This window comes from Gossypium arboreum, chromosome 5 (assembly GCF_025698485.1).
Source record: "Gossypium arboreum isolate Shixiya-1 chromosome 5, ASM2569848v2, whole genome shotgun sequence".
NCBI classification, from domain to species: domain Eukaryota; kingdom Viridiplantae; phylum Streptophyta; class Magnoliopsida; order Malvales; family Malvaceae; genus Gossypium; species Gossypium arboreum.
This window is the reverse complement of record NC_069074.1, coordinates 10577105-10599098: the sequence shown is the minus strand read 5'-3', so window position 1 is coordinate 10599098 and position 21994 is coordinate 10577105. Positions and strand designations below refer to the sequence as shown.

Here is a 21994-nt window from a genome sequence, read left to right as displayed (position 1 = left end):
GTTTATTTGTTGTAATCACAATGCAAAAGATTGAATTGATGGGATTAACGATTAAGTTAAAGTGGGGCTTTTATTATTATTAACTTTTTCTCTCACAGAAAGCACTCCTCACTACGTTTGGTGACCCAAGCTTTAGATTCAACGCAACTAATGGATGCCTTTTGCTTTGCCTTTTCTATTCCTTTGTCTGAGTGATTAGAATGTAGGACTGTAGGAATGGAGGCAGGCGTGCTATTCTTTTTCAAATAAAAGGAGAAACAGATTGGCAAATTGACAATTAATCCATTTACACAGCACCCCAAAAGTACACAATTTGATTAAAACAAAAATTAAACAAAACAAAAGAAAGGTAAACCAGACAACCTTAAATAATTGGATATGTCTTCAATGCCATAATTTGCCTAATACAATCTCCTTTTTCTCTTACTTCTACTAAATACATCAAACTGTAATATCTGAAAGCACACACATATGTATATAAAGTTGTTGAGTAAAGTTTCCTGTGTTTTTTCCAGGTCTTTTGCATTAGTTCTGGTTCTTGCATTTCTCCATGGCTCTTGGAGCTGTAAGCAATCAAAATGGACTCCCTCAATATCATTGTAAACCATAAATGCAAACAAAATCTAATTCTAATCCATGATTAAGGAAAAGAAGGCTAAACTGTGGTATATTTTGTTTTAATCAGTACGGAATACCTAGTCCGATTGCCTCTGAACCTTTCATTATCCGTAGCCTCCTACACGAATCGGTGAACATCCTGAGTAATAAAGATGATAAGGTCAGGGAATCCATCACATAAAGAATAAACGTAGGCCAATATGGCTGTATTTTAAGTGATCTGAAACATTGTAATGCCAAGTTACATTATAATGCAACATGTTTCGGTTTGCAATCAAGGTCAACATTAACTCTTCGCAATAATAACTCGGAAATTAGCATAAAAACCACATCCCAGCAAGAGTTATTCAAGATTATGAAAAGACTCGAAAGCGCTTATCTAGGTGGAGAAGGACTTACTCCCATGGAACATCACCAACAAGCATCCAATCACCATCCTTGTCTTCATATGTCAGCACATACTCAGATCCGTGGAGAAGATCCATCAAACGACTCTCACTGAGACCATCACCGTTGGAACCGCACTGCCCTGAATCACAGTCATCCATTCACACACATAAATCAACATACACTTCACCTAAAAATCTTAGGATGCTAAGCGTTTTGAAAACAACATCAGTTCATCCTCTGCTAAAGAGTGTTCTTAATCCATGCCTATTTTGCACGTGAATCTTGTTATATATATGTCCAAATTAGTATTTGTATCATGAAAGTTACATTGTATGCATACAACAGATATCAGATAATAAGATAATATCATCTCTTTAAAAGAGCAAGAAAATCCAGCTCTTTGGGAATTAAGAAAAGGACAAAACTTACCCCATTTTTTTTTTTTTCAAAAAAGTAATCTCAACACATTTATCACAATAAAGTTGCAATTTTGTATGGTATTTATGATTATTAGTAAATTATTTTTTCACTTACTAAAGTAGAAGTAAGTATGTGTGAGGGATTGTTATACCGATAGTAAAGCAGCTGAACATCTTCTCCAAAGCTGATGAGAATTCCCTATAGTTATTGTAGGTCTTGAGGTCAACCTTCCTCAAGTATGGTGCTCCATCCATGCTCACCTTTACATACAGACAACCAGCAGCTTCATCACTGTTCTTTGCCAAATTAGAGGCCATGCTGTTCTTCCTGAATGATCTGATTGGTGGCCATCCTACCACCTGTGCCCTGTTACAGAAATAAAAAAAGAACTTCTCAATAATTGATGTAAAATTATATACTAACTAGCTGTTATTAAAAAAAAAAAAAACAAAGAGATCGAAATTCCCAACAATTCACAAATAAACAAAGAGAGGGACTGTGGTGAACAGCACACTAAGAACTGGAAAAGGAAAAGCCCAAGTAAATTTCCATTCTGCAAGAATGTTTTGAAGCAACCAAAACTTAATCACAGTAGAATGAGTTGTATAACTGATATCTCCATGGCCAACAAGTTTCTTCTCCTTCAACGATTCAGAAGAAGAAACCAAAAGATTAAAAAAAAAAAGTAAACAGGTTTGAAAATAAAACGTACTTTGCAGCTGGGGCACTAGTATGTTCATTTACAGGAGGAACAAGATTCTTCTTATCTTGAACCGGTTTTGGAGACTGGGGAACACCAACAACCTCTTTCATGACAGGCACAGACGTCCTTACCTGTTGGGGATTGGTTTTACTGTCCAAACCACCTCTAGGAGAGGCCAAGACAGCACCTTTACCCAACTCTACATCAGATTTACCATTTATAGCGAAAACCCATTTCCCATTAGACCCATCAATGGCATCTGAGAAACCCCTTTTAGCTCCAGACACCAAGTTCTTCAAAGGGCTACCAACAAAACCGTTGCTTTTATCATTAGTCTCCAAATCTTTGCCAAAAAGAGACAGCTTTCTCTCAGGTGACTGAGAACCTGGTAAGCCAAGCCTCAGCTCAGTTTCTTTGAGATTCAGGGAAGGATTGTTGGTGGTTTTGTCTTCAATATTGGAGGGAATTGAAGAGGAAGAAGAAGAAGATATCTTCTCAGAGCTTCTTTCCATTGAAGAAGTCTCTGCCAAACCTATGTAATCATGTTCCAAAGGTGTAGACATCAAAGTATGAAACACTTAAGAACTTACTCCTTATCTTTAAATAGTTACAACAAGCAAAATGAAGAACACAATAGCTAATGTGAGAAGAGAGAGAAGCAGTGGCAATGGCGGAGGGAGAGCTGGTTTTTGATGAAACATAAAAAAGAAGCTTCTTTTCTTTGGCCTTTCTTACCTGCTTATTTAGCCTCAGTATTACCCGGCAATTTGTGAATATTTACTTTATTTTCGTTTATTTTAGTCTAAATTTAGTTATTTAGATTACTTTATATTTTACTGTATTTTGTTCATATCAGTTTAGTAACGTGCATAAGGGAAAATAACGCATGAAATACAGTCACCTCACATTATTTGTATTTTTTTAAATTAAATTAATATTTTATTTTTAAAAATATCAAATGAAAATGAAAATTTTAAAATTTAAAATAAAATTACTTGATAAAATATTAAATTATTAGAAAAGTATAATATCTTATATTATACAATCATTTATGTATGGGTAATATCACATGGATAAATATAAAAGACAACTTTCTATATATAAACGTTTACATGAATGTAAAGAACTTACATTTAAATTTGCTTAGCCTTTTACCTCTAAAATAGCTTAAAAGTTTTACATATTGTGAAATTAAATTTATATTTTTATTAAATTATTCCAAAATAAATAAAAAATTATCGTTTGTCTATTTTGCTAATTAAGTGGATGACACGCCTACATTTAATTAAATTTAAAAATATTATATATATTTTATACATTTTAATAATTTTAATGATTATTAATTTTAAAGATAATTTTAAATTTTTAAAATTTTAAATTCAAATAAATATTAATATGTCATCCAAATGACAATCATGTGTACGTCGCATCAATTTGGGTGATTTGACAAAAAATAAATATAAGTTTAAGGACTAAAAATAAAAATTAAATAAATGATTAAACAACTTTTAAAAAAAATTAGATGACCAAATAAATTATTATTACTTATAGAAAATCAATTGTGAAATTGTTTTGTTGCCAAATTACATTATAATTTTAAAGGCAAAATATGGATTCGAAAACTTAAAAAAAAACGTTATTGGGAAAAAAAGCAAATATAAACATAACAAAATTAGTTTTTATAAATGTAAAATGGACGTGAAAAACAAAAATACTTATAGCTTGCATTAAACAAACAAATCTCTGTATTATTTACATAAGACATGGTCTTATTTGGAAATTTCAGAAAAAAGATGAAAGTTGAAACAAAATAATTTATATATAGTAAAAGAAAAAGTGAATGAAGGCAAGTAAATGAAAAGGAAAACAGCAGGGCAGGCGAAAGGGATGGCACAAGAAATATCATAAGAAGTGAGCGTCGTTTTAAGCCCTCACAAAATAATATTCATTTTATTTTATTTTATTTGCAGAGCATTGCATGCACGACTCTGCATCATCGTGCCATCGACCAAAAACCAAAACTCTTCTTTTATATAATGGAGCTTACATCTATCCTTTAACTGGATTTTGTTCTATGCATTTTTCTGTCTTTACGAAGACTATATAAAGTCGATGCAAACAAACAAAAATAAAGTCTTGAAATTTGAGAAATATTTTGATGGAAAGTTGTCACGTAACAATCAACATGCAATAGTTTTAGGCAATTCGAGATCTTAAGAAGGACCATTTGCCAAATATGTGGGTTTATTAGCGATTTCAATGTGTGGGGAAAAGCAAACAAACAAAACCTTCCGATATGGTTTTTTTTTACGTAAATAATTAACATTAGTAGAAAGAAATAATTACAAAATCTGAATATAAAATATATAATAAAAAAATACCCAAACACAAAAAGTATAAAAGCTAATTAATAATTTTTTTTCCTAACGCTGCTATGGAGATATGAAAAAGGTAAATATCTAAAAAAAAAGAAGAAAAGAACAGTTATCTTTTGCTGGAAACCCTTGGTTTATTTACTGATTGTTTTTACTGATTATTGCAGTCAAAGTGTCGGGGTGAATCTTTTTTTTACCACGCCCGTATCTGTTGATAATAATTGTGTAAATCCCTAAGAAACAGTCATTACCACGCGTGCACCATGATCCGACGCTCTATAACGGCTGAAACATATGAACGCTAAAGATGTTTCCACGTCACCATATTGTATAGTTGTCCAAAATAATGGCGCTTAGTTGTTGGGGTTGACGGAGGTAAACTGTAATGATTGAGTCATTGACTCTTTGACCGCCGTCCTAATCCATCTTTTTACCCCCACCATCTCCTAAATTAAAAGAAAAAAGAATTTACAAATTAAATTAAAATATTTTATTATCATTTTATAAGAACATTTGTGTGATAATAAACTGATTCATTTTTTAAACTTCATTGGTGATTTGATAATCTTTTTTTTCCCCTTTTTTACATACAAATTCCTAATCATTAATTGTTTTTTATTCACATATTTATTTAGGAAAAAAAAGTTTAATCACTATTTAGAGTTTCAAAGTAGAGTAGAGTGAGGACCATACAATTGTATTTATGGGACTACTTGATGAGGAAAATTCCTACGTGTTTTACATCAAAAAGTGCAAACATTTTCCTTCACCTTTGATTTACTTATTTATTTTTTGGCCAAACATTCCTTCACTTTTATATAATAATTACTAATAAATACCTTCTTTTATTCTGTCTATATAATCTGTCCATCTCAATTAAAAAATTCATCTTTCAAAAAAAATTAAACTTTTTATTAAAACATGTCTAAAAACATTTTCTAGTCAATATTATATTTTTCATTATATTCTATTCAACTTTAAAGCTTATGTCATGAATTGAATTCCAACCTTATTAAGAATTAATTAAAATAAATTATATTTTTAATACATTAAAAGAAGTCCTCCTTCCACAAATTTTTTCGCATTTTTTATTCTTCTTGTCTACAAAAATGAATCAAATTTAAAAATACAATTTTAAAGGTGACAAATTTATGTAAAATTAGGCTATGCCACCTTAACACCTTTGTTTATTTAATTTCATTTTAATATATATTTCAACTTCTTAAGCCCCCCACACACAAAATGTAATAATTGGGTGTGTTTTGAAGGCAAGGCTGAGTGCATTGCATCACTGTGAAAAAAGAAAGTCGCCCACTAAGAGCTGCCATATGGTAAGTAGGTCCAATCAACAATGTTTTATTTTATCTTTCTTATTTAGTTGTAAAGATGGCATGCATCCTCAATACCATAATTCTCTGTCGATTTTCCTTTTCTTTTTTTTAGTTAGTTTCGAATTGAATAATAATAATGCGAAGCAAATCAACTTTATTTTTGGATTTAAAATGAATATTATAATCTGCAAAGATTTCATAATCTCCACGTACGAGATCCTGTCTAATGCATTCAAAAAAATCTTTTAAGATGTGTTTTTAATCAATATTTTTAATAATAAAATTTAAAATTTATTTTTTATCAATCAAATCAACCCTTGTAAATTAAAACTAAAAATTTAACTGGTTTCTCTTATATTCTTTCATATTCGAGATCTTTGATTGTCGCTCTCAACACAAATTTTATTATTTTTATTTTTGTTTGATTATATTAATTCAATTTTCAGAATTTATTAAGTTATCCTTTTCCAACACGAGTGATACCCTTTTGAAGACTTGGCCATCATCGACATGAGTGAGATTTAACGTTTTCAAATTCTTAATTTATTTATATTTAATCCTAAGTATGTAAGTGTAAAAACACAGAAATTTTAACCACCATATTAAGTGTTATCCTTCTGAGCACCATATAATGGTATGTTCTACTAATAATATATATAATAATTAAATGTTATTTATAACATACTAATTATTAATGTATTGTTTATGTGATCCACCATATAAATATCTATATTCACGACGGAATACAATTATATACTCATTTACAATTAAGTAACATGGTCCCTGTATTATTTAAAACATCATAAAGCTGTTGTCATTGATGGAGTTGTAATAGATTGGACCAAAGTCGTAATAGATTGGTTAGAAGAATTAATTTTTGTGCGGTTAAATTGACCTCAATGGTCGATTCAGTATATTTTCAATGATTTTAATAAAGAAGTCGACAGTGTAGCTAAAATAGATGTTGATAATAAGAGTAGAATCATTTTTTTTTTTAAATGCCTTTATGAAAGCTTGGATGTATATATAATTAATCTTTTATAATTTATATAGGAAATTTGTTGGATCTAATTGAACAATGATCTATTTATAGAATTAAGTTATTGACTAATAAAAATAAACACTTATTATGTTCTATTACTTGCGTGAGTTTTAAATTTCAAAAAAAAAAAAGAAAAAAAGAAAAGAGAATGAAAATTTGTTTGTTTGTTTGGATGATATGTTTATTTATATTTATTTAAATTTTTAGGTTATGTTTAAACATTATAGAGTAATTGAATGAAAGTTTAATTATTAGGGTAGTAATTACACTGTCTTGTTATTACAAAAATTGCAATTCTTTAGGTCGGGTTTAGTTGACATAATATAATTATATTGTAATTTCTTATGTTATGTTTGATAGTACAAATTATAATTATTCAATTATATTATTTATATTTTCAAAATATTAATTAGTATAAAAAATTTATTAGCACAATAAAAAAATTCTAAACAAGTAATAAATTAAAATCAAATCATGATATGTATTATTTTAGTTTAAAAAGTAGTTAATAATAAAATTGTTAATAAAAATAAACATCGTATGTAATTTTATCTATTTGCTCTAGTATTCTATATTTGTTAAGTTATTCCCATTTAATATTTATCATAAGATCCTTTTCATCAAACGTTGATCCTTAATTAAGTTCGTAATCACATGAATCTGTACCATTAAGATTATCAAGATTTTCTTTTCCATGTACTATTTGAAGTATAGATCATCCCAAATATACCTATGAACGAAGCTATGAAGTATGCAACATGCTAGTATGATCCACCTTTATCTTTTTTACGTTATACTAAAGTAATGTTGTTAATATTGGAAATATTTCTTTAAAACAACAAAAGTTCTCTCAAGTCTCAACTACATTTCAAGAGTTTGCATGTAATGACCCAAAATTCACGTGCATCGAAAAAATACATTAACGGGCCTCCGTCTTAGTAAATCGAGTTCGAAATAATTACTAGAAATATTTATGAGTTTAGCGATGTGTTTAATTAGGTTTAAATTAGGTGAATTTAGCTTAATTTAGAGTAATTAGTAAAAATGACTAAATTTAATAAGAAGTAAAAGTTTAATTATAAATTAGTAGGAAATAATAAGGACCAAATAGGGAATTAAGCCTATTTGGGAAGATGAGGCGGCAAAAAGAGTAAAAATCTAAGATTTTTACTCAGTTATATAGTATAATTTTGACAAGTGGATGGTAAAAAAATAAATAAATTATTATTATATATTATTAGTAACTAAAGTGAATAAAAGAAACAGAATAAAGAAAACAAACAAAAAGAATAGAGAAAAGAGAACAGAAAGCATTCGAGCAAGGGAAGGAAATAAGAAAATAAAAGAGAGAAAAGGGGAAATAGGGTTTTTGAAGCTTGGAGTTTAATTGGTAAGTTCAATCATGTCATTTTCTCTTAATTTTGATGTTCTAAAAGTATTAAAACAAGGTTTTGATAGAATTAAGTTAGTAGTTTAGAAGTTTTTAAGTTTTTAAACAAAGTTCATGATGAACAAAATGATGAAATAGGGGTAAATAAGTGAAAAGATAAATCGAGTGAATTTGATTGATTGAACTATTGGAATGAACATATAAGTAAATAGTGGAATTATATGTATAAAAATGGTTAAATTTGCATGTTTAGGCTCATGGATTAAATTGAATTGTGTTATATTGATGATTATAAATTATTATTATATTCGTAGTTAACAAAGAACCCAAGACATCGGTGCACAAAGGAAAGGAGAAAGCTATCGAGGATTAAAACGAGAAATTCACGGTTTGTATTACTATAATTCAAATTACATTTTATTAAATGTTTTATATCAATTCTATATTTAATAAGTGAATTATAAGGTAAGTATTGATATTTGAGTTGAATGAGAATTGAATTGAATGGTGAATGTGTATGTATAATTGAATTGTAAATTGATTTGAATGTGAAAATTTTAATTGAAAAGTAATCTTGGAATGGAAATGAAAGTGAATTGAGAATTGAGATGCCCTATTAACTAGTCGGGCTAAGTCGGATATAATTGGCATGCCATAGGATCTGGAAGTGTACGGGAATTTGCCGGCTTTACTGATTAGGCACTTTATGTGTCGTATTTCAGGCACCTCGTGTGTCGTATCAGGCACCTCGTGTGTCGTTTCAGGCACTTTATGTGTCGTATACTAATCAGGTACTGTGTACCGTTTTAGGCACAATGTGCCGTACTGGTGTGTTGGGTTGGAATCCGTGTATCTGTCAAAGTCCGGATTTGTTAATAGGGTGAATATCTAAAATGAGAAATTTAAAATAAATTAATTGATTATATTATTGAAATATTGAAAGAAACGAAAAAGTTGAATAGTGGATTGAAATTGAGATTGAAAATGAAAGGCATGAACTTAATGTTCATGTATTGATTGAAATTGTTACATGTAATATGTGATGGAAACTGAAGAATAGCTAAAAATTGTATCGTTATTATTAATTAATGAAAGTTTAAGAATGAATTGATATTTGTGAAATTAGATAGTTACATGTTTGGTAATTATTGCTATTATAATTTGAATTATAGAAATACCACTGAGTATACCATACTCAGCGTACGGTTTGTTTCCATGCACAGGTTTAGTAAAGATAGAACGTTGAATCAGCATCCCAGTCCGATCTCGAATTCATTAAGGTAAAGTGTGTTAATTATTGGTAATGGCATGTACCTAGGATGTCTTATGTGTATGTCATTTTGAAATTGTAAATGTAAGGATGAAATAAATAAATTTAGATTTGGCTATGGTATAAAATAGAATTTGACTAATTTGTTATGAATTCGAATTTTTGTGAGACAATGTCATATTGATTTTAGAATTCCCTATTTTGAATTGGGAAAATCATTAAAAATTGTATAAAAATAATTACAGGCTATAATTTATATGCTTAGAATCTTTAATGAGTCTATTTTCAAGAGAAATAAACGGAAACATCATCCAAGTCATGTGCTATGAGATAATTAAATTTTAGTAAAGAAAGGTCGAAACTGTCAAACAGCAGATCGGGGGTAACTTTGAGGAATAAACTGTACTAATTGGCTAAACTAAAAATTCTGAAAATTTTATGGTAGAAAGGTATATGAGTCTAGTTTTAAGAAAAATTAACGAAACTTAATTTGGAGTTTCGTAGCTCTAGATATAAATATTTTAGTGACTGTTACTCAAGAAGACAGTTTTGACATGAACATAATAAAGTAAATGAAATTGTGTGTAATTATTCTGTAAACTCCGGTAATGCTTCATAACTCTCTTTCGGGACAGTTTGGGGTTAGGGGTTGTTACATTGCAAGTCGTCTCTAGTGCTTGTGTCTAGTTCCATTTTCTCAAATGGTATCTTACCCCATAATATAATGCTACAAAACATTTTATATTTGCACATATAATTAACATCTACCATGTAATATTTAGGTTCACAATACAAATAATTTGTAATTTAGGTTATAACCATTTTTATAATATGTAAATTAAGTGAAAATTAATATAACATTTATAAATTAAAAAAGTTTTCATAAAGTCCAATAACTTTCATATAACACTTCTTATAAATAATATAACTTTTTCCATCATTTTATAAAGTTATTTTTATAAATAAGTTGTGATAAAAATTATAAGATTTTTTTAATGAATAAGCATATTATTTTTGCAATATATATAATAAACACATAAATAAGTTATGTCCATACTTTTTGCCTATAACCTTTTATTAATATATATATTTTAATACTTTTATAACATGTAATTATTTTTATAATAAACTTTTTGACCATGATTTACAATATAATAAATACTTGGCCATAACTATCTCAATTATCTATACATGTTCATGGTTATAATATAAAATTTATAACTTAAACTTGTATAAAAATATATATTTTAAATCGAGTTTAGTATAATTACCTAAATAATTAATCCAATTCTCACCCTTAAAAATTTAGAAAAGTAATTAGGTGCCCCAATTGCACCCACTTTAGTGTGATCCATTAATTACAATAATTACGAAACATATTATCTCTAATTACAAATTACAAATAATTATATCAAAATTTAATTATTAAGTGATTTTTCAAACAATTCCTCAATATTTGATTTAATTATGGGCTCGTGTTACGATAGAATGACGTGATAATTAAAAAATTAATATAATATTAAATTTAGTTATTAAATTTTATATATTATATCAATTTACTCATAATTTTAAAATTTACTATGTGTGTATAAAAAGATTGATGTATAAAAAGATTGATGTAGGTTTAACCACTCTATACCATGGTTCAGAATAAATGACAAAATACATCTCATAATAGACATCCTCTTTGTGTGTCCTGCAATGATAACCTAATAATAGATTCACCATGCCAACAAACATGAAACCTCTCTTATAAATACCTTTTGGCACGAGGAAGAAGGGATCGATCCTCAAGCCTCCTTAACAACTTCAACTCTTTGCTCACTCACCTCTTTCGGCTCTCTGCCAACCTAAGTGAACCGATTTCTATTAGCACTATCACATCCTCTTTCATAGTTTGTTAATACCCAACATTAACAATAATAAATTTAAAAAATACAAAAACTAAATTTAATGAAATCAAAATAAATAAAAATCAACAAATTACTTGTAATACAAAAATAATAAGGAAATTTAAGTATAGTATTAAACAACTTAAAAATATCTAACATAAAAGGTTATTTAATTATTAATTTAAAATAAAAAAATTAGCAACAATATTATATTTGCAAGCATAAAAAATAAAATTGGATCTCCAAAAAATCACAGTCCAATTATAAGAAAAAGAAAGAAGAAGGTTTTATTTTTTAATAAAAAATTAATATCACTCGACAGTGTTTCTCTATTTATGTCGGGGTAGTCTTAAGTTGGTCAAAAAGACATAAAAGCTGAGGTAGCAGGCAAACTCTGGGATTGACTGATTTTCTTAATTTAATGCAATCTCAAATTAACGCTGAATGGATCATGGAATGATAAAAAAAAAAGGCAAAAAATATATAACGACAATAAGTAAAGAGATTGCTGGAGTGAATTAAATGCTGTCCAAAAATGATGTATAAATATTAAATATATTTTTGAATAATTAAACTCGGACTTTTCTCCGTCGAGGAGGGATTATATTTATAGAGGCACATGCTCTTCCGTCCATTTGCTAAAAAAACCAGATCATCATGCATAAATATTAAAACAACAAAAATGGAAAGAAAATATAGAAAAGGGGATAGTAGTGGAAATTAAATTGCTGGAATATTTTAAATTTTCACAAAAAGAAAAAGAAAAATTTCTCCTTTTGGTTATTATTAAATTATGGTAAATGAAAACGATGGTCAATTGATCATAGCATAAACAGTGGCAGGAATGATGGCAACAACATCTTACCCCTTTTGGTTCATGCATTTTTCTTCTTTTGCTTACATTCCTTGATAGGTGATATAATTAGAGTTCATCATGTAATCTTGCCTTTTGTATTTGTTTATGTTTATGGACGTATAACAATAAATACCCTAAATAATTATCATATAACTCAAAAGAATAAGCATGAAGCTCAAACTAGTTATTCCACTCAAGAAAGGATATCTTGTTAGATAACTACTAAGTTCCTATCAAGAACTGATAATAGTACCTATCAAGGGATGAGCTAGGAATACAATAACAAACGGACTGCATGTACATCCCTACTAAAAAACACATCATCTTCCATCCACTTTTATTAATAAGTTATTATACCTCAAGTTTTACGAGTTTTCAATCATCCTTAACACAAATTTTTGTTTTTAAACTCATCTTAGATAAATAACAATTTTAAAACTCGTGATTAGCATCTACTTCTTAATGAGCTTATAAAACGTAAAGAATTAATCACTGGAGTCATTCTAGTAGATATATTGGAAAACAAATATATATATATATATATATATATATATATATAATACATTTATTAAAATATGTTTTTATCAATCATATATGAATGTATCATGTTGCTTTTTCTACATTTTCTTGTGTATATTTCAGTAAAAAAAACATGGTCAACTAAAATAAGTCATTTTTTCTATAAATTAACTTATCCTTTTATAAAGTGCAAGTTATTTTTTAGAAAAGAGTTCATTTATGAGTAATTTTTTATAAAAAATTAACTTGAATCAAACCTAATATTATTATATTAATAATTTTTATTTTAATATGTTAAAATATAATATTAAATATTACAATTTTCAATATTATAAAATATACATATTTAATGTTTATTTTAATAATGTAACAAAGTATTAATATATTTTATTATCTTAATTAATTATTTAATATTACAACTTTCGTTTTAATAATAAATTTTAAAACAATAATTTTAATATATTTTTGAAAAATATTTATATTAATATTTTAATAAAATACATATTACAATTATAAATATATTAATAATAAATATTTTACAAGATAACATATGAGTATCTGTTTAAATCATGCTTAGCTTCATTTATCCCTTCAACTCTAATAAGTCAACATCTACTCTCATGTATGTAATATATTTAATTTAGATTAAATTTTAATAAAAATGATTTATTATTGAGTTTCTATATGATATTAGTTCTATAGAATAAATTTCTATTGTTAGAAGAAAGTTCTATAGAAAATGATTTCAAGGAAATTTAGTAAAGAAAAAAAACTACACCAAATCACTAAAAACACCAAAAAAATCAAAATTTTAAAAAAATTCAATCTATTTTTGGATCATTTTCTGGAAAATATTTTAAATAAAAGAATGGAAACTTTAATGAATTTAGTGGGTTTAAAGTGATAAATCTTTAAACAAAAGAATATATACTGATCTTGAGGCCTCACCATTGTTGGTTGAAGATATGATGAAGAAATTTTGGAGTTTGTCCTTATTATCAAAATTAACCAGTTGCTGGTCTTAATCCAAGGATGCTCAACTTTTAATTTCCAGTGATCAAAAAATAATTGCGGCATTCTTTTTATGAATGTAAATTGAAAAAAGTAGGTTTCCCCATAGCGTTTTCTAGTTTCTTTTACCGAATTGTTTCTTTCAATGAACAGAGAAAATTCAGTTTGTTTTTCCAAGCATATGGAATTCATTTTAAGTACCTCTATTATCTTGTTTTTTCTTCAAAAAAAAAAAAGCTAAATATTTGCTTACACATTCATCACTCAAAATTCACTTTAAAACAACAAACAGGAACTCCATTAAAAGAAAAAAATTATATTCTGGAATTTCCTTTTACTGATTGCAGCCCATGAATATGGTGGTGGTTCTAAAATGACTGATCAAATTTTTTTGTCAATTAAAACAGTAATGTGGACGACGACCAAGTCAAAATCAACCCATACTAACGCGCTATAATTAAACGGTATGAATTAGAGACTAAGTGCAGCTCTAAGCATCGTAAATAAATCCGGGATAGTTGGTTCATACAATCATTCATGATAACAAGACATTTACGATTGGTTATCATGTTGGAAAAGAAAAGTGGATGAAAACACAAAGGGCCACTTCTTTACCAAACATGAAACAGGAAAAAGTTTTGGTTTTTCAAACAGACGTGCATTTCCTTGGTTGAGCCTACAAGATTGATTATATTACATGTGCTCTTCATTTTCCATAATCACTGCAGCTATGGATAGAACTGAATTATTGGTGAGGACCTAGCTGTTTATACACATATATATAAACCATTCAATTAAGGGTGCAAGTGTCTTAACTCAGTAGCAAACACCTCATCGATAACGATATAAGGGTAGGGTCCTTGGAAGTGACTAGCAGGAAATGTAAGATGTTTAAGTATTTCTACCATAATTCAACAAAAATAAATCAATACAGGGAGGGACAAAAGCTCTATATTCATGACCCTGTCCTGGACCATGATTTTTTTTTTTTGGTGGGGGGGTGTTTTTATGAAGCAACACTAACTAGATTAAGAGAAGGGAAATTTCATGAAGAGAAAAAAAAAAAAAAAAAGGTAATTAAATTGCTGTTAAATGAAAGCTAAACAAAATGGCATTCACAAAACATAAGTGACAGTTTGGATCTAAGATGTTTACTCATTAATTTTCAAAGATAATGATGTGAACCTAATTACACTGCATGACAGAAACAAATATACATGGAATTTTTCATAAGAGAAAAGGTTTCAAAATTTTAGATTTTAGACTAATATCTGCTACACAAGCAGCCAATTAAATGGAAAAAGAAAGAAAAAAGAAGGGAAAAGGATTTGCAATGTCTTAAGTTTCATATTAAAGATGGCACCGGTGAGGGGTAGCTATCAGGATTTATTATAGGAAATTAAAAACATGGATCTGTCATGCATTAAAATCTGGGAATATTTTTTGCAGATGGATTGGACCAATCGTATGAAAATGAAACAGAAAGGGTTTGGAAATTGATCATCAACATATTCTGCTTAACCCATGTTGATAACACTTTGACCATTTGATATGGCAAAATCAATCAAATATTATATGAAAAAAACCAAACAACGAAACCCATGCAAGAGGAATATTGAGGAAAGTGGTTAAAAGTTTTAAATGAGATATTGTGTTTATTCCCTTTGGATTCTTAAAACTATGATAACGATGGAAACCTAATCTCAGTTGCACACTGAAAATGGAAGCTCTGGAATCTACATTTTATACATGCACACATATATGTACTATAGCCAAAATAAACCACATATACTGATTGCATTATCGGATAGAGTCAACTGCCAATTAAATTAGTTTTTAGGTGTATAATAATTAGAGCATGAGAACCCCATGTAAATCTAACATCCGCAGCATGTAATAACCGGCAAGTTGGGTATGAAAAAACAAAACAAAATATGGCTGATATTTCTTCTTCTCTGTTCCTATTCCATCCCTGTTTCTCTTTGCTGTAACATGTTTGTGGTGAGTAAGTAGCGTGTGGGATAAAGTTGGAAAAGAATAGTGACAAAAGCACCTACCTCTACATTATTTGGGTATTGAATAAATCTTTCTTGAGAGAATCTAACCTTAAAATTGGGTTAGATATGGAATACTCAAATCCCACCAATTCATTTTCCCCAATATGACATGGCTTTGGCTGTTTTTTTTTTTTTTTGTCTCTTCTGCTACCGACCTCATCAACAAATGGTGAAATGCGATAACTCAAAATGATCTTTCATGGACGGAATTTTCCATCACATATCGATTACACGTCAATATGGTAGAATTGGTAATTTTGGAATTGAAAATATAAAACACAACACCATACTGAAAATTTATACAAAACAAAACACAAATGCACGAATAACAATGTTAATGTTTGGGGTGTTGGGGGAGTAGCAGGACAAGTTGAATGTTACAAGAAAAAGAGCCTAGAATTTCATAGTTGCAGAACAGACTGGCCTACAAGGTCTGGACTAATCAGTTTATGGTGCTTATTAGACCTAATCCCCATCACTGAAATAGACTGAAATGCTAGCAAGTAAGTGCGGAAAAGAGTAAAAACATAATGTTAAGGTGTTGGGGGGCCGGCCAGTTTTTCTTTCACTACAAACAAGGAATGAGGTGCTCTCAGAGAAACTTGTTATGTTTGGTGAAATTGCTAAAACAGAGATAGGAGGAGTAAAAATTAATGAGCTGCTGACTTTGTCTTCTTGCACCACAATCATGTTTGGGTATAAATGGGGAATGGCCTGTAGCAAAATATAACCCTCAATCTTAATTTGATGTACAGAAACCAATAATTTGTAAATCTTCATTTGTGTTTTGGGTCATCTTGTTCAATGTATCATTATTATATTTACGTTGTTATACCTCTTACATAAATTTTAATTTCTTAATAATTAATATTAAATAAATCTTTTATCTTCAAAATAAAAATTATATGTATCTTTATATTCACTTTCTTATTATCTTTTGTGTTATAATTTATTTAATCAGCTCAAATAAAAAACTTTAGGTAAGTTGATAAAAGTTAAATTAAATTCTTAAAAAACTTACATGGAATCCTCCATAACAATAAATGTTACACTAACATAAATTTTTAAAAAAATTAAAAATATAATAATTACTAAAAAATCACATTTAGAATTAATCATCAAATACACATTCAAATTCAAATGAATTTAAACAATTATTTATCCAAATTTGTTTTAAACATGATTCAAAATATTATAAAAATATTACAAAATATAAATAATTATTAAAAATCATAAAACCATAAAAATTCATAAATTTCATCTAGATTTAATTGTGTTCTTCTTATAGAATTTTTAAAATCTACCATAAATAATACAAAACTCGTATTATTTGATCATTTTACAGATCAATATAATATATATATATATATATATATATAAGATGTCATATGTCGATTTCTATCAATTATATTAATATTTATTAACGGTCAAATCAATTAATAATAATTTTTATTAATAAAACACCCTAATTAGTTGTTTTTTTAATTATTGAAAGTTTAATAGTGTCAACCTTCTTTTCTTAACGTTCAATAAAAATTTAAAGGTCTTTTAACTTGCCTATATAAAATATATTTTTTCCGGCACTTGTTTAATTGTACAACTAAAATTATTTTATAATTGTGTAGAAACTTTATCATTTTTCAATTATTTTCTATTTTATAGTTTTTGTAGTTTAATATATATTTTTATAAACACAATATGTTATATCATTATATATGATTACATAAATGAAATATATATTAAAATGCAAATAAAAAAATATGAACTTATAAATAAACTATAAAAAATAATAAGTAACATTTACTGAAACAATTAAATGTTTTACAATTGGTAAAATGCAATGTTTTAACTTCATTAGGCACAATATTCAATTTGTCCATCCATATAAGCTCCTGAATTTTTTAATTAATAATAATTGTTTGTTTTCGATAAATAAAAGGAAATTTAAAAATCTAAAGACCATTTAAAAATAATGCGGTTGTTTTTCTTAGATTTAGTATTTTTATAATTAAAAAAAAACTTTTGGATTTTTAATTTATGGTCCACTATATTATATGAAAAAAAGAGACACCTGTTTTGATATGCCAAAATTAACAGTATTGCATAGATAAACAATATAAAAGTACAACTATCAAAATAGACTTTCAAAGTAGATATACTACATTAGAAGATTTGATAAAATTCAAGTACCAAATGTGATATTATTCCATTAAATTGAATTTCACTAAATTTTTATAAAACTATGGCTTTCAACTTCAAACTATAAAATTATGGTAATTTATAGATATGTACATGTGGCAAGCAGTGAATTATGACCCCATAAGTAAAGTTTTATTTTTATTTTAAAATCTAGCTATTGTATATATATATATATAATTATATATAGAGAGATTATTGTAATGTTGAAAAATACACTCAAAATGATTTGGATCGAAAATTAAAACTCAACCTAATTGAAATGTTGCAGCTACTCGGAAGACTAAGAGGCCCATTTTGTTTCCAGGACTTAACGAGGCCTGTTTAGGCCCACATTTTCTGCCCATTATTTAAAAACCAGTGCTTTAACTTGAATTTTACAATCCCAATTGCCTGTCAGCGGCAGTGCAAGTTCTTTTTCATTACAATATTTTCATTTATTGAAAATAATTTTGAAAAAGTGTTTCGATAATTTTGAGTAAAATAATTTTTATGTTTGACAATTTTTTCTAAACTAAAAAAATTTATTTTCAATAAAACATATACCGTATAAAAAGCTCATTATGTTCTTACAATATTGATTTTTTTTTTTTTAAAAAAAACACAACATATATGGCGGAGTGGTACTGTAACACCCCTCGCCCGCATCCGACGCTGGGACAGGGTTCGAGGTGCTACCTGACTTTTACTAACACTTTCATACTAAACAGGGCCATGAAATCTCAAATAGTTAAAAACTTTTCTTTTCACATACAATCTGTCCCATATATGGGCTTACGAGGCCCAAAACATACATCTGGAGTGGTTCGGGACCTAATCGAGAACTCATGAAAAACTTAAAAAAAATCTCTTGCGTTAAGGCTTCACACGCCCATGTGCTCAGGCCGTGTGGCCAAAAATAGGCTAATTATTAAGCCTTTTATCACTATCACACCATATGCATAGATACATACTTATCCAATAACATACAACGTGACATAAATGAGCTCTTAAACATCTACAAACATGTTATGCTCAAGTTATTTTCTTATGCAATAAATATTATAGAATTTGCCCATATCATTACCACATACTAGACATAACTATCATTACATCACAAACCATTCATGAAGCATTATTAACTATTTACCAATCACTTAATCCTGCATTAGTTACTAGCTCATCAATGAATCTCAATTCAATCTCTAGGCATACATGTTGTAAGCCACATCACAAGAAATAATAACATAAATGCATAAGAATAATCATATGGGCCCATAACAATATTAGCCGACATAGGCCAATTTACATAACTAATACTACCTTAATAACAAGCCAATGCCTTTGGCTAAATTATAATATTACATACTCACATTAAAACCTTATACATGCCATAGACTCGAATCACTTGAGTTTACTTACTCCGATAACGTTAACTCGATAGGGTGATAATATCTCTGACGGCCTCCAACCCGAGCTAACCTGGAAACTCTAAAAAATATAGGAAAGAAGGGGGGTAAGCTTTCGCTTAGTAAGTTCATATGAAAACAATAAGCAACTCATTAACTTGTTTTATCAATGTTTACAACATATTCTCAAGTTCACTACAAGCTGTCTTCCTGAGCAACAGTCACTAAATTATTTATATCTGGAGCTACGAAACTCCGAATTAGGTTCCGTTAATTTTCCCTGAAACTAGACTTATTTTCATTTCTTTCATAAAATTTACAGAATTTTTGGTTAAGCCAAATAGTACAGTTTATTAGTTAAAGTCTCCCCTGTTTCAGGGTATAACCACTCTGACCCCTGTGCACTACAAACTGAATTTCTCCCTGTACAAAATTCCAACGACCATGCCGTTTATTTCCAATAAAAATAGACTCAATAAGGAATCCACGCATGTAAGGTATAACTCTTAATAAATTTTGTACAATTTTTAGTGAATTTCTAAAGTCAGAACAAGGGATCTCGAATTCATTCAGACCCTGTTTCACAAGAATTCAAATATCACACAATATGGAATTCTTTTTCTTCTCCTGTTTCTTTCATGTGAAAATAGACTCATTGAGCTTTAATTTCGTATTTTATTCTGCCTCTAACTCATTTTCCACTATTTTTAGTGTATTTTCAAAGTTATACTACTGTAGTAACTCAAATCTATCAAGGCTAAATTACTCATTCATGATCATTGTTCACAAAATTAATACAACATCGTTTGTATAGTCATCACCGAGACACTCATATCACATTTTCATTTACCATCTTACCATATTGTTGTTATGTCGAGTTTTCAACCCGAGGGTTAAGTACATACCTGTTCAAAGTATCCATTTCACAACATTTACCAATAGGTCCCTTTCATCTCGAGTATTCCTCTATTTGAGTAGAATTTTACCTGTTGAACACATCGGAATATAATTCGGATTCATGAAAAGTTTGCACATAAGTGCCACATATGTAGCCAAGCTACCATGTAACCTGCCCATAAGTGAACTCGGACTCAACTCAACGAGCTCGGGCGTTCGCATCCATAAGTGAACTCGGACTCAACTCAACGAGCTCGGATGCCTAGTTACATCTCACGAACTCGGACTCAACTCAACGAGTTCGAACATTCGCATCCATAAGTGAACTCGGACTCAACTCAACGAGTTCGGATGCTCAACCATCCTAGTGACATGTCACTTGTATCCTAATCTATTCCTAAGGTTCAAACGGGATTTTCCTCGAACACATATCCTTGCCATCTTCCGTAAAATACCGAAACCAATACTCGGTAGCACTTTATATTTAACAGATAATACACATAACTTGCATTTTATTCGAAAATAACCACAAAGCATATATTTCATGATAAAAATCAGCATATCATATATTTAACATCAATAACTTAAAAATAACAATTATGCTATATTATTTACACATGAACTTACCTCGATACCACAAAGGTGAAAAGACATACTCGTCCATAAATCGATTTCTTTCCGTTCTAGGTCCAAATCTCAATTTTCATCATCTATAACATTACATTTAGCCTACCAATCAGTCACAATATTCATATGGGTCTAAAAATCATATTTTTACAAATTTCTATTTTGGCCCCTAAACTTTTGCATATTTGCACTTTTTCCCCAATGCCCGTAAATTAATTTTTATCACATTTCTTTACACCTTGAGTCTAGATGAACCATTTTCATAACTATAGCAACTCATAATTTCAACTATTTTACACATTTACAACTCATTTTACAACTTAGCAATTTAGCCCTTTTTAAGGTATTTTCATGCAATTTCTTTCACAAAAGTTGTTTATTAGACAACTAGGACTTATAATCTTCCATAAAAACACAGCAAACAACACATATACATTTATGGCAAAACCCTAGACTCTTTATCATCTTGCACAAAAGTCCCCTCATATAAAAGCTTTTGCTTCAAGGGTTCCAAAAATACAAAAATCATCAAGCAAGGGAAATATGTTGCTGAAATTTTCCAGCTTCAAAACCCTTTCTTTGTTGTATATTTCGGTGAAGGGAAAGAGAAAAATGATAGCGGCCATCACACTTTCAATGGCCTAATTTCACTTTAAAGACCCCCAATTTAAGATACAAGGCAATTTAACACTTTTAGGTATTAAAACACAACTTTTACTTTTTACGCGATTTAATCCTTTTTCGAAATTAGACTAGAAATCGCTAAAATTAATATACCAAAATTAACATGCACTTATAAAATCATATTATAACACATAAAATAATAATAAAATAATTTTCTCTGGCCTTGGAATAGTAGTCCCGACACCACTGTTCTGACTAAGCCCAAAATCGGGCTGTTACAGGTACCCTAAAATGGATATATATATATATATATATATATATATATATATATGAAGGATTTTAAGTTTTAACATTCAAAATATGTGTGAACTGAGTAGGCGGGGCCCTT

At 28.7% G+C, this 21994-nt stretch overlaps 1 protein-coding gene and 1 long non-coding RNA gene across 2 annotated transcripts; both read right to left on the bottom strand.

Annotated features, from left to right (window-relative positions):
• Window positions 1–262: 262 nt before the first annotated feature.
• On the bottom strand, window positions 263–2916 carry LOC108450344 (auxin-responsive protein IAA27-like). Its single transcript, XM_017747916.2, has 5 exons — window positions 2141–2916; window positions 1580–1794; window positions 1018–1147; window positions 696–757; window positions 263–563 (listed from the first exon to the last, which is right to left on the bottom strand). Exons 1-5 carry the CDS (start codon window positions 2692–2694, stop codon window positions 526–528), a joined length of 999 nt encoding a protein of 332 aa, XP_017603405.1. The 5' UTR covers window positions 2695–2916; the 3' UTR covers window positions 263–525.
• Window positions 2917–19078: 16162 nt separating this feature from the next.
• Window positions 19079–21061, bottom strand: LOC128293043 (uncharacterized). Its single transcript, XR_008283064.1, has 2 exons — window positions 20983–21061; window positions 19079–19540 (listed from the first exon to the last, which is right to left on the bottom strand). It is a non-coding gene; the product is annotated as an uncharacterized LOC128293043 (long non-coding RNA).
• Window positions 21062–21994: the final 933 nt, after the last annotated feature.

Excerpts from the sequence above, each read along its gene's own strand:
- LOC108450344 (XM_017747916.2), bottom strand. The coding sequence starts at position 2,694 with ATGTCTACACCTTTGGAACATGATTACATAGGTTTGGCAGAGACTTCT. Across the intron at positions 1,795-2,140 it reads ACTAGTGCCCCAGCTGCAAA|GGCACAGGTGGTAGGATGGC; the intron begins GTACGTTTTATT and ends TTTCTGTAACAG. Across the intron at positions 1,148-1,579 it reads GTTCAGCTGCTTTACTATCG|GGCAGTGCGGTTCCAACGGT; the intron begins GTATAACAATCC and ends ACTGTGATTCAG.